At 35.8% G+C, this 12,877-nt stretch overlaps 1 protein-coding gene across 1 annotated transcript in view; it reads right to left on the reverse strand.

The window, feature by feature from the left end:
- DNAJC24 (DnaJ heat shock protein family (Hsp40) member C24) overlaps positions 1 to 12,877 on the reverse strand; it is a 38,041-nt gene that overhangs the window by 11,938 nt on the left and 13,226 nt on the right. Inside the window, exon 2 of the mRNA XM_009288859.2 lies at positions 423 to 561. Coding sequence (XP_009287134.1) covers positions 423 to 561 — 139 coding nt within the window. The remainder of the gene's footprint in view (positions 1 to 422; positions 562 to 12,877) is intronic.

Here is a 12,877-nt window from a genome sequence, read left to right on the forward strand (position 1 = left end):
GATTCTGAAGTGCTTATAAACCTATAACACATTGAACACTAGGTATAAATGGATTAACACCTACATCTAAGATACTGCAACAAAATGTAGTATAAGACTTATATTTAAGAACACTTAATGAAGCTGCCTTAATAAAATTAAAAGGGCTAAGGTTTGTAATTAGTATAAATTTCATATTCGTTCAAATTATTAGGAATAACGCCACCTAATGTTTTGTTGGAAGTAATTCAATGTTTTCACTAGCTAATGTATGTGTAGCAAAAGCTATAAATAATGGATCCACATTTGAAAGTAGGACAAGAGTGAAAGAAACATTTGGTTCAGCAATAAACAGCATTTTAAAATACCATCTAACTACCACTCCCAGACCCTGCTTATTTAAAGAGCTGCTGCCACTACAGCACTCCTTGGCAGGAACCTACCACGCTGCTGCAGGTCATACTCTTTTTTTGTCTCTTCATTCCCTAGAATTTTCCACGCTTGATCAATTTCGATGAACCTCTGCACGCGCTCCTCCACTTCTCCTGCTGGCGCATCTGCCTTCTGTTTGTCTGGATGATACTGCCAATCAAAAAAAAAAATTAAAAAAAGTTGAGGGGAGTGGAAGTGAGGAGGGTGGCAGAGGAGCAATCAATAATGCATTTGATATTCAGTTAAAAGGACAGAAAAAAGGAGAAGGTCTGAGCTAAGGTGCCAAAGGAAGGGAGACAACGACGCTGGGCACAAGAGAAAACTGCCAATTTAATTAGACCACTGAAATGGCAACAAAACCACCAGTGGCACAAATGTCACCACGCGCACTGACAGCATTTTCTGGATAATTTGCTGATGGAATCATTGGTCTTATGGACAATTTACCTAGAGAGAATGACTACCACAAACAGAAATAGGTACATGCAGAGGACCACAACACGGGAACAAGAGGAGGTGCTGGAGGTGCTAGCAGCTCTCGTAATATTACACATAGCTGATTTAAACACCACCACCAATGTTTAGTTAAGGCTATTACAGGTAAATTTAATGCTGTATTATATGTACTTAGCTTTTTTGTTTTAATTTAAATGGTAAATAGAATATACATCATCAAATATAATTTATAATACGTGTAATTCTACTTTTGAAAACATGCCTCAACATCTTTAATTTCTTCCAGTTCAGTGAATCAATAGCCCTTCCAAATATTTAAAGTCATGGATCACTGGCTACAAAATTGTGTCATTTTAGTTAAGAAATGGTTATTCAAGGACATGGCTGCAAGAAATCCCATGTTAAATAGGCAATAATAATTGAAATGGCAACATGTTTTCTTTACCACTTTACTACAGGTTCTGAACAGAGTATTCTGACTTTTTTGGTTCAAATGTCTACTGAAAAGGAACCCTCAAAGCTCCAACTTCCTGTAGCTTTAATTCATCTCCAATAATCTCTTTTTCTGATATTTTAAATTGCTCAGTATAAGTGATGGACCAACAGGAAACAGCATTTAAGATGAGAAAGTTGCAATATAATCAGACCTATCCACTGTCAACTGTGTTATACATAAAGCTATCCCTTATTCTGGAGCTTTAACTTCCGCCCTTTATACTAACATCAGCTGGGGCACTGATATGTACAGCAGATTTTAAGACTTAGAACACCTGTTCTACAAGCGTTTGAGCTGAGTTCTGATTAACCGAATCCCTTTGTTTTTAGTTTATAACTAATTTTGGAAAGGAAAGAAAATAATACTAATATCATGTGTGCTTTATAAAATAAAAAATTTAAAGGGACTACTTCTACTGGAGTCTGTTTGCTCACCAATGTATGTAGCTGCCATTTGCACTGATGGGTATTACCCAGATAAATCCCCTGTACGACAACAAGAGAATGTACATAAAAGCAAAATACTAAGCTTTGACCTCAAGTTTTTTCACAGGTATTTTTCCATATGCAGATAAATGTACCTGCAACCTCAAGTATGAAGTCTGTACACAAACGTGAATTTTGCTCCACCATATCAGTAAGCACACTTGAATTCATCTCTGCATTCAAGACTGAGGACTAGCTTGCAACTTGCAGAAAATATGGCTGAAGCACAGCAGCAATCCGTAAAGGTTTCTCTCAGAGATCCCTTTTTTAACTCCCCAACTGAAGATGACAAAATTCTAAGGCACAAACAAATAAAAAATTTTCGGTCATTGCATTTAGTCATTGTATTCTAAATAGCTAATTAGATAATGAATAATTATACCTTTATTTGGTAGGCACTAAATTCAGTGTTCTGTCGGCATTCATCATGTTGTACTGTAATAACTATTTAAATGTATTGTTTGTTTTCAAATCAATTTTTCTGAAAATCTTAGCTTTTCCAGTTGTATTTCAATCTTAACAGGATTTTAATCTTGGTGGTTGATTGTATACCATGTTTGTGAAAGGTCATTTTAAAAAAAAAAAAAATCAATGCTTAATAAGCATACAAGGCAAAATAGTGTTTAACACATTAAAGACTTATATGGTTTCCTTTTAGCAATGTTATTTTAACAATTATGTTTGAGGTATGCATCCAGCAGTTACTCCTCAAAGCAATATTTTACCTAAAAAGAGATACTTCATTATTTTAAAATATTTCAGATGCTATATTTAAAATTTGGACTAACACCAAATATTGTCGGGTTAATTATAGTACCCAAAAAGAGAGTTACATGACTGCTGTATATTTCACTCCATTTGGATGATACTGTAAGCAGTCTCCTACAAGCTTACACCCAAAAGGATGTAAAGGCCTATCCAAGGAATATTGTACCAGACGTAGTACCACCGAAACTTAGCTACATTTGAATAGCACTGCCAGAAAACTGTTGCTCTTATTGTTTTATGTTTGGATTGGCCACAAGACCACACCTTCTCAGATCAGTTTCTTACAGATACATGAAAACATTACTGACCAATTGCCCAAAACAGCACTAAGAATACCAGCTTCTCTCCTGCCAAGAATGTTGAGAATCTCCTTCAGCTTCTCTCCTGCCAAGAATGTTGAGAAAACACCCCCACAAAATTGGTCACACTTTTCCTTTGCTATACCGAAACTTCGCCTGACTGAAAAATAATTTTGGACTATAGTGGAAGTAGTCACTGAAAAACAGTAATCCATCAATGCAGAAAAGGCGATTCTGTTCATTTCTTGAATAATGGAGAAAAATCATTATTCTTCAGATTTATCATTTAGCTTTTAACTTCTTTCCTATAGATTTGGAAAATTTAATATTTGTAGCATATGCAATTTTTATATTCAAAAGACTACAATTTCATGTAACTAACAACAACTACATTGTAAGGGATCTACTAATTAAAATCAGTCTCTCTCTCCCCCCATTCATTTTGGTCTCCATGCTTTCTGAAACTATTTGCTCCTTCCTCTGTTGGGCTTATTCCTTTATTACCATCCAATACCTTTAGTAGCCTACATCTACACTAAGAAAAATCCTCAAACCTCTGCTCTTTTACTCTAATCCTTTTTTTTTTTTTCCCCGCAGTGATCCCATTTCATCTGAATTCATTATGTACCTGTTCTCATTGACTCCCTTTTCCTACTCTCCAGCTGACTGATCAAAATCCAAGAATGCTTGTCTGTAGCAAAAATCCACCCTTGATTCAACTGCCCATACCCTTCTCTTTAATCTCTGAGACAACAAACGAGGTATCCTCTCTCCAGCTGTTTTAGACCCTGTTCAGCCAGCTCAGACACCAACCACAGAGGACACCTTACCAAAGTTTCAACCAACCTACTAGTTGGTAGGTTTAACTGAAGTTTAAAGAGAGTAATGTCCTCCATCAATACTTCAGACATTAATCAACCATACTCTTTTTTTGGTATCTTCCTTCATTCTTGGTTACCATATTCTTGCTTCTGATTCTCCTCCCTCTCCAGCTGTCCTGGTTTCAGCTGGGATAGAGTTAATTTTCTTCCTAGTAGCTGGTACAGTGCTGTGTTTTGGATTTAGGAGAATCATGTTGATAACACACTGATGTTTTAGTTGTTGCTAAGTAGTGCTTACACTAAGTCAAGGACTTTTTAGCTTCCCATGCTTTGCCAGATGCACAAGAAGCTGGGAGGGGGCACAGCCAGGACAGCTGACCCCTCCCACGCTTCCCAGATGCACAAGAAGCGGGGAGGGGGCACAGCCAGGACAGCTGACCCCCAAAGGGATATTCCATACCATATGACGTCATGCTCAGTACTCAGTATATTATCATTATTTTTATTTTAATTGTTAAACTGTTGTTATCTCAACCCACGAGTTTTCTTACTTTTGCTCTTCTGATTCTCTCTCCCATCCCACCGGGGGTGGGAGGCGGGGGCAGGGTGAGCAAGCAGCTGTGTGGTGCTTGGTTGCCGGCTGGGGTTAAACCACAACACCAGCATACCCTTCAGAGGAGCTGCCTCAACAGAGCCAGGGGGTTTGGTTTTGTTTTGAGGGAGGTGAAACATGATGTACGTTTCTGATCTCCTCCTCTTTTCCCATTCAGCCTTATTTCTGGGTTAATCTCAGCTGCAACCATGTACAAGCTCCGTAATGAAAACAGACAAGCCCGTTTTCTACTCGACCTATCTCCTTCTACTCAAACTGAACTATTGTTCATCTCTTCCTCTATGCATCCAGTTATAAGTTCTTACTCAAAATGTTAAGAGCCCCCCAATGTCTCCTGCAATATCACTTCTCAAAATCTGTGCAAATTATCTTCGTATCATTCATACCTGGCACCTGAGCACTACTTTCAGCTGTATTACTGCACTTAGGATATATAAATCTTTCTGGCTGCATATGCGTAACGTTTTTAAGAAGCAGTACTTCATAAAAATAGCTTTTCGCTGAGCACTCATCTTGATTTTTAAACACAGTAATAATTTTTACTAACATGTAAACTACTACTTTTTCTAACATGTAACTACTTAACAGGACTTTATAAAAACAATAAAGGATATCTTCCTGAGTCTGACAGAGGGAGGGGAAAAGGAAGAAGGTTAGAGATGTATGCTCACTCTAGTTTTCCTTTTTTATACCTCTACTATAAGTAATTTGCTAACTTCTTTCCATTACTAAAGACTGTCTGGAATTTATATCACTTTACAGCATATGATGCTTTGTAGTTGCTGTGAATGTTAAAAAATAAACTGATTGATATGGAAATATATTAGTTCATGTTAACTACAAAAAATACCTTACACATACATACCATACTGCTCGCTCCCCTGATGTTTATCTTAAACATCACATTGTCATAGTATTTCTTGAGGACTCTGGCTCTTGGTTTAAGGTTTTTGTTTTTTGTTTGTTTTGTTTTGTTGTTTTTTTTTTTTTTTTAGGGTTTTTGTTTGGTTTAGTTTTTACAATCACTAAGAAAAATCTGAAAAAGCACGAACCTTGAAGTCCAAAGCTCAAATGAAAAACACACTTTAAACATTATCTGTTGGAGACTCGGTGAAATTTTTAGTGTTTCAGGGAAACAGAAAAGACGGCTAATACAAACTTAACCTCATGCCCTTTTCAATTACAGTATCGTTACTATACCTTTCTAAAACAACTGTATTGAACTGTCTTATTTTTAATATACATCAGACGCTACTTTACCCAAATGGCTGAACAGTGGGGAACAACATATCACCTGGCAAACGTACTCTGAAACACAGATACAGGTTCAGTTCATAGTTATCTAAGTATCCAAAAATTTTGAAATTTTTCATGGAACATCTTGGTTTAGGTAAATTAATTATGCTAATCTGTTGCCTTTGATACCTACTCCAGAATAAAGAACAAGCAAGTGAGCAAACTTCTTCTGTCTCAGAAAAAAGGTGTTAATGTTCTTGCATTCACCAAATAATTAAAAGCGTAGACTCTGAAAATTACTTGAGTTCCATCACGTATTTTATTTATACAGTGATATTTTTATTTATACAGTGTACCACACATATGGTTTTCACCCACAGGGTTTGTATAAGGATTTGGAACACACTAGAGCATATTCAACTGCTACATTCTTTATTTCTGCCTACTTTATACTCCATGAAGTTTGGTCTCTTCTGCACTTTAAGAATCGCAAAATTAATCCCTGTACTTTAATCCCTGGAAGTTAATAAAGACCATTTGGTCAATACCTGTAATGGTATTACACCTCAATAACCATACCAACAGACCTTAAGAACTCTCATCCCACAAGATGAGAAACTACGATAGCTGGTTAAGCAAATCAAGCAACACAGAGATGACACGCTAAGGTCCCTATCCTCCAAACACTTGTATGAGTTGCTTAACTTTATGCAATAAATGTAACAGGGTTGATTGATTTTAATCAAATTCAAATTAGCAAGCAGAAAACCTCTAGTTAAATCAATTTAACGTACATTTCTTATTGGTGCTCACGAATTTATTTTTCAAAAGAAACTTACAGCACCCAGTGAGAATCAACTTAATACGACTTACTGGGAAGGGAGGGGTGAAGCATACTGGCATAGGTTTTACACTAAATTTGTAATCTCTTGCTAAACTGTGGAATACACGATAACTAAACCGCTTAGTATAGACAAACTTTTGCTCATAACTACTTTTCCACATGACAAATTGAAAAGGCTGATTATTTAGGAAAGGTTAAGAAAGTACTATTCCTTCTCATTTATTACTTAATACATTACCATGGTTATTTTGCCTTGTGTATAAGGGTATTCACTTTAAAAACCAAAGGTGCACCACATCCCCAGTTCCATACATCAAAACAGGAGGCTTTGTTTTCTATGAAAACTACTACTTTTTCATAACTTAAACAAAAATTTGGAAGAAGTGCTTTCACTTTCTACTATGTATTTCACAGACAACTGAAGAACTTCTCCCCCACAGACAACTGTAAAGAACTTCTCCCCCCTAAAATTACACAGCTTTTAAGTAAGCCTATTTAAAATGTAAACTTTCTATTTTTTCTGACTGAGCAAAATGAAGTACATCAGCTCTAAATTTTTTCCAAGGTTGAAGTAAGGAGTACTCTCCACTTTCTATAGCTTTGTCTTTCCTACTTTCCACTATTTCATGCAAAGCTGTCAAACATTTGGAGAAATCTGCAGCAGCAAATAAAAACATAAAAAGGATGAACGAGATGTGGCTGCATTAAATCTTGGCCGCCTCTCCTGAGACAAGAATTTTTGAGAAATATTTTAAGACTTTTTAATTTTTATTATACACCTTTTTTTTTTTTTCCCCCCGAAAGGGAACCCATTATTAAGGTTCTAAAATTCAAAAGTAAAGACAGACATAGAACAATGATGAAACCATTAGAATTGAAAAATTAAAGAGTTAGACTATTCTGGACTTACTATCATGAGTCAAAGTAACCACTAAGCAGTCAGTACTACCAACAGTTACAGCATAGTAAATTTCTAAACTATAAGGTTTATTAAAGATTTTTAACTCTGAAATTACCTACAGTCTCATGGAATCACCTTGCTAAATTAAACTGACAAGTTTAGACTAGTCTTGAATTCCTGCTTTATTTCAACAGGGTATGTGTGCTTATGTTTAAATAAGGGATATATTTAAAGCTAGAGATGTGCCCTAAGTTCCTGAGTAAATCAAGTAGTAAGATTTTAACAGGGATTAGGTACGTGCATTCAAGTACTTGTGTTTTTGTAGGAACTACATCTAATGACTAAATCTAAGCTGTAAATAAGAGTCAGTAATAGAATATTAACATTTAAAATTAACTTAGTATCTCTTAGCATCCTTCTCCCTTTCTCCATGTTAGGCATATAGTAGTAGCTATGACAGTTTTATAGCCTGACAGTATTTGTTTCACATAATGCAGCTAGAAATAAGACTTCCAGCCAAGTATGAATTATCTCTTTTTTTTTGTTACAGTAAAAGTAACAGGAAGCCACAATGTTCATGACCTACACTACAATACCTCCTGCAGTTTGTAAAAAGATCAGTATTTATATTAAAAAATAAGCAGTGGTGAAAGGCACTCGGTAATGGTCAGGGAAGAGAAATTCAACCCAAACTTTACAAATAGAGCACTATTCCATATCTGGTGAAGCTACCATTTTTGATGAATGACAGAATTGAATTAAAATCGCCGACAGAAGAGGTAAAAGTCACAAAACTGGTATGCAAAGGGTCGATTGGATTAACATTGCAAAAGTGAAAGTCACCATGGATGAGCATCGGATAGTATGAGATAACAGCAGTACACATCAATGACATCCATTTCCACTGATAGGAGAGTTAGATGAATGACAGCAAGTGGACACAAGAGTTGGATACTATGCTGTTCAGAAGAGAAAAAGAATGAGGAGGGTAAACATTGGAAGCAGCTGGATGAAGAGAGAAACCCAAGCCATTATTTTCAAACAACATTGCCAGACTCATGGCTGGGAATCCAACAGAATGAGACTTTGACTCCTTACTGGAATTGCATAGATTAATAATACCAAGCACTTTTAAAAAATCACATTATCAGTATGTGGGGCGGTTCAATCTATTTATTCTTGTATCAAAAGCTCAATATTGAAGAGGCAATATATTCAAATTTCAGAACCAGAATTCTCTCTCTCGAGCCAATATATGACAGTTTTTTTGGTTAATAAGTCTAAACTATTATTTTATTTATTCCACATTATAATATAAAATAAGTTAAAATTCTTTTAAAGACAAAATGGGCATAAGCAAGCAGAACAGAAAGCCTAACACAAACAGTCTTGGTCTATACAAAGTTTAGCAACAAACAAGTGTGTTGCACTAAGACAAAATGTACAAATCATTACCAGTATGTCCCTTGCAATATAACGAAATGCATCCTTCAAAAACAACAAGAACAAAATGCAGGAGTTAACATGAACATAAAAGTATCAAAATTGGAAACTATGTTTAAAAACATTTCTCATGCTTTACACAACATTTATACATTATCAACTGTAATTGTTATTATCTACAGGTTAAGCTAACGAGGTCAGGATAAAAACTGTCAAGTGTTCTCATCTGACAGAAGTATGCATAGGTCCATGCAAATTTGTCTGTAGACTACAGAGTTCATCATAACACTTCACATCATATTAAAAGGAAGCTGCAAGACAGTCAACATTAAGAAGAAAAATAACCAGCTATTTCCTATTTAATTTCCAATCGTAGTATGAATTCTTGTTACATTTCCCTGCCTTTGAAACAACAACAAAAAAAGAAATCTGAGTAAATTTAATGCCAGGCTGTTCTTCAGGAGGAAAGTCCTTTGCCCCTGCTTACAATATATGTAGTAAATACCAGTTTTTACTGGGACTTGCCAATAAATCTCAGCCCCTGACATAGAGTGTCTGTTCATACTCAGTTTTTGGCTGCTCTGCCACAAATGCCAACAAAGGGACCAATTAATGAAAACTTTCTTGATACATTCCCAGTGGATGAATGTCCGCCTTGCAGAAGGCACCTTGACAACATTCATCTCACACAGGCCAAATGGTTGCTCTGTGGTAGCAATTAAGACACCACCAGCCTTGGCTAGATTTAAACCAACAACCAAATCTGTGTTGATCTGACCAAATGCTCATAGAAATCTGGAGAAATTAACTTCTAAACAAGGGCTGGATTGGGTCATATAATTGCATCCATTTCTCTAGTTAGCTACAGACCACATGGACACATTTTTATTAGAAAGAAATTACATTTCGTAAAACAAGATTCCTTAATCTAGCCACATGAACACAATGTTTTAAGCCGCATCTGTAAGTATCTAAGAAATCAACAACTCTTCTCAATCATTTCAAGAATCAAAATGATACGGTAGGCTGACATTCTCTGTATTTGTACTCCATTTTTTTTCTCTCTCTCCACAAAAAGCCAGCGTTCAGTCTTCATATTCCAATAGTTTGGACTCAAGTTTGGAAAATCAAGCTTAGTGCAGCATCCCTCTTCTTTCTAAAATTACATTTGGAAATGGAAGAGTTTTGTTGCTTTGATCCAAGTGCCTATCTGAAAGTCTCTTACCGCAGAATGTGAACATGAGACTAATGTGATAGCTAGTGGAAAAACCTTGCCTCCATTGCAAAGTTCATACTGACTTCAGGTTTTTGACAAAGGGTACCCTTCCAGAAATCTCTGTCCTCAGGCAATTTAAAGTGTGGCTGGTCAAGGCCCTCGACCTCATGATGATTATCACAAAACTAGACATTCTGGTTCTATTGGTCTCAGGGCTCAATAGATTTATGTTTAGAACTATCCAAGATATTAAACTTGTGTATCTGAAATACTATAGCTAAGCTTAACACGATATAGGAGAGTGGGTTCCCCTCACCACCCCACACCCCAGTAAAACTGCACATTTCCAGTTCTATACTCTGTCATTATAAGGCTTGTAGCAATATTTTTAATCAAATTATGCGGCATGTATTGAAAGTTCCAGATCAGCTGACAGAGCACCAAAATGTAAAGCTGAACAGTCTCCCTGCTGGACACAGCACAAAAAAGGAACCATATAATGCAATTACAACACTCTGGGAGCTACATAATTACATTTAAAGTTAACGCTTTTGCTAATTTTACATACATTGTCACACTGAATACTTTAAGCCACAAATCCCTATCAGCATGTAATAGAATTAACACACATATTTGGTATTACCTACACCATGTATATGACAGCTATATTTGAGCAATGAAGCACACCGACTCCAAATGATCATTTACTCTGGTTATGGGCAGTACGATACACAGATTAGAATCTACGTAGACTAGCTGTTATGCTTTAGGGCTGAACTCTTTCTTGCAGAATCCATTCTGTGATGATTTAAAATCAGAACACAAACTGAATTATAAAATTGTTTATTAAACTGGAGTTTGAATTTTTGGATAACTAAATTTAAGAAAAGCACATGTTTTAGCTACCTGTGCTGGTCAAGAAAAAAGATGACAAACATGCACTTGGCCCCCACCCTGTGGCACTCACTGAAAGGTCACAGAAAGAAGCCATTTTCCAGCTTCACCAGCTGAACTCATTAAATTAGGGCAGGATGAAAAAAACCGCTTAATTATTTTACAAAAATTTAAGTGATTTATTCAATAAAAGTATTCTAAAACAGGAAGTGGTTTATTTCAGTAAAGTAGAGAAGCTTAAACTGCAGGAGAAAATGAATTCATTTTGAAAAATGTTTGTTTTAAACATGTAAACATTGAGCTTTTCTCCTATCGTGGAAGGAGGGAGAATTTCTGAATGAACAGTATGAATTAATTACCAATATATTTATACAAATGAATGGAAAAAACCCTGATTACCAGTAACCAAATAATTCTGGCAGTACTACCTTGCTAGACTCTAGGAGCTTTTCAATTCAAAATTACTTAATTTTCAACTGAAAAACTATTACAAACTAATATGTAATAGAAAAACAGTTCGGGTGGAATCTCAAAGCGTTGTGGTGCTACCTGCTCTTAACTTCGAATGATTTTGCTTGCTATTTTATCACACGAGCCATCAAGAAATCTCTAGTATTTCTTTCTTACTACTCCAAAAAGCAGGACGAAAAACTACATAGTTTTATTTTAAAAATCCTATTTAATCTATTTCCATAATTTGTAGATCGCCTCTTACATAAAAAAGAACTAAACAAACAAAAGGCTACATGATTTTTAAGAGCAAGATTTGTACAAAACACAGGCTTGATACTTTGATACATGCTCTTTTATGAATTAAGTATCCCCAGCTTTCCCCAAGTTTACAGTGGAAGGTGAAGTTTTTCAGCAATGAAGATTTGTTCCAACACTGGAACTATGCTAAAATATTCTTTTTTAGCTTTTCTACAGGCTTATTTTGCATAGAAAGGTCTTGTATAGGAGCTACCCTGAAGCAACATTACACTCTGGGCTCTGTGGCCTACATGGTTCATCAGGTACTAATTAGATAGCATGTTCTGTCAACACTTTCTTGCTCTTCTTCTATTAATTGATCATCCTGCCCAATGAATACAATGCAACACCAGTTCCAAACGCCTTGAGATCCTTTACCTGTGAGAAACAAGGATGAAGGGAAAAAACCCTCTGAAAGGGTCACAAGGTAACCGCACTTGTGTAAGATCTGGAGTGACAATAACACCACTATGACGAAAGGTTAATTATCTTCCTACCAACATTCTCTTGAGCTTAAGTTTGGTTTTTATCTAAGGAAAAAAAAAGTAAACACAAGCATAAAAACATACTTCATCTAACAGGCTATATTAAATTTAGAAATGGTAACGGCTTCTGAAAAAGTAAAGGCTGAAAAACTGAACTCAGCCATTAACAGCATGTTTCTCAGCAGAATATTTGCAGTTAATATTATCACTGTTCAATACTGTGTATCAGAAAATAAGTCATGAATACTGTGCAGAAACTACAGTATGCTAATCCCACCTACGTATACGAGAGTCCAAACAATGGCTGCCCTTACAGTCACATACAGTCAGAACAACCATAAATCAGCATTTTATAAAAGCTATATAGAAATAAAATACGTTTTCTCCATTTATTACACTGCACTAAAGATTGCAGAAGATAAAAAAACCTGACAAAGCAGCTGCCAAATACAACACACTACTGCCACCTAATGCTTACTAGAAGGTTACATCAAAAACATTTCATTGTTTCTCTGCACTACACTAGCATGATGAAAAATGGAGACCAAAGCAAATTAAAAAAGTTTATTGTTGTTTTTAAGTATCTGCTTCACATTTCCCCCCCTACAGGCTTTCTAAATTGAACTGATGTGATCATATCCTTTCCTGTACACAAAGACTGTAACAGGAAAGATGTACGTTCAGTGGGCTAAATACGGGACTCATATTTCATCTGCAAAAATATCAGGAATGTAATTTATGCACTTCATTAGGATACTC

This window comes from Aptenodytes forsteri, unplaced genomic scaffold (assembly GCF_000699145.1).
Source record: "Aptenodytes forsteri isolate BGI_AS27 unplaced genomic scaffold, ASM69914v1 Scaffold8, whole genome shotgun sequence".
NCBI lineage: Eukaryota > Metazoa > Chordata > Aves > Sphenisciformes > Spheniscidae > Aptenodytes > Aptenodytes forsteri.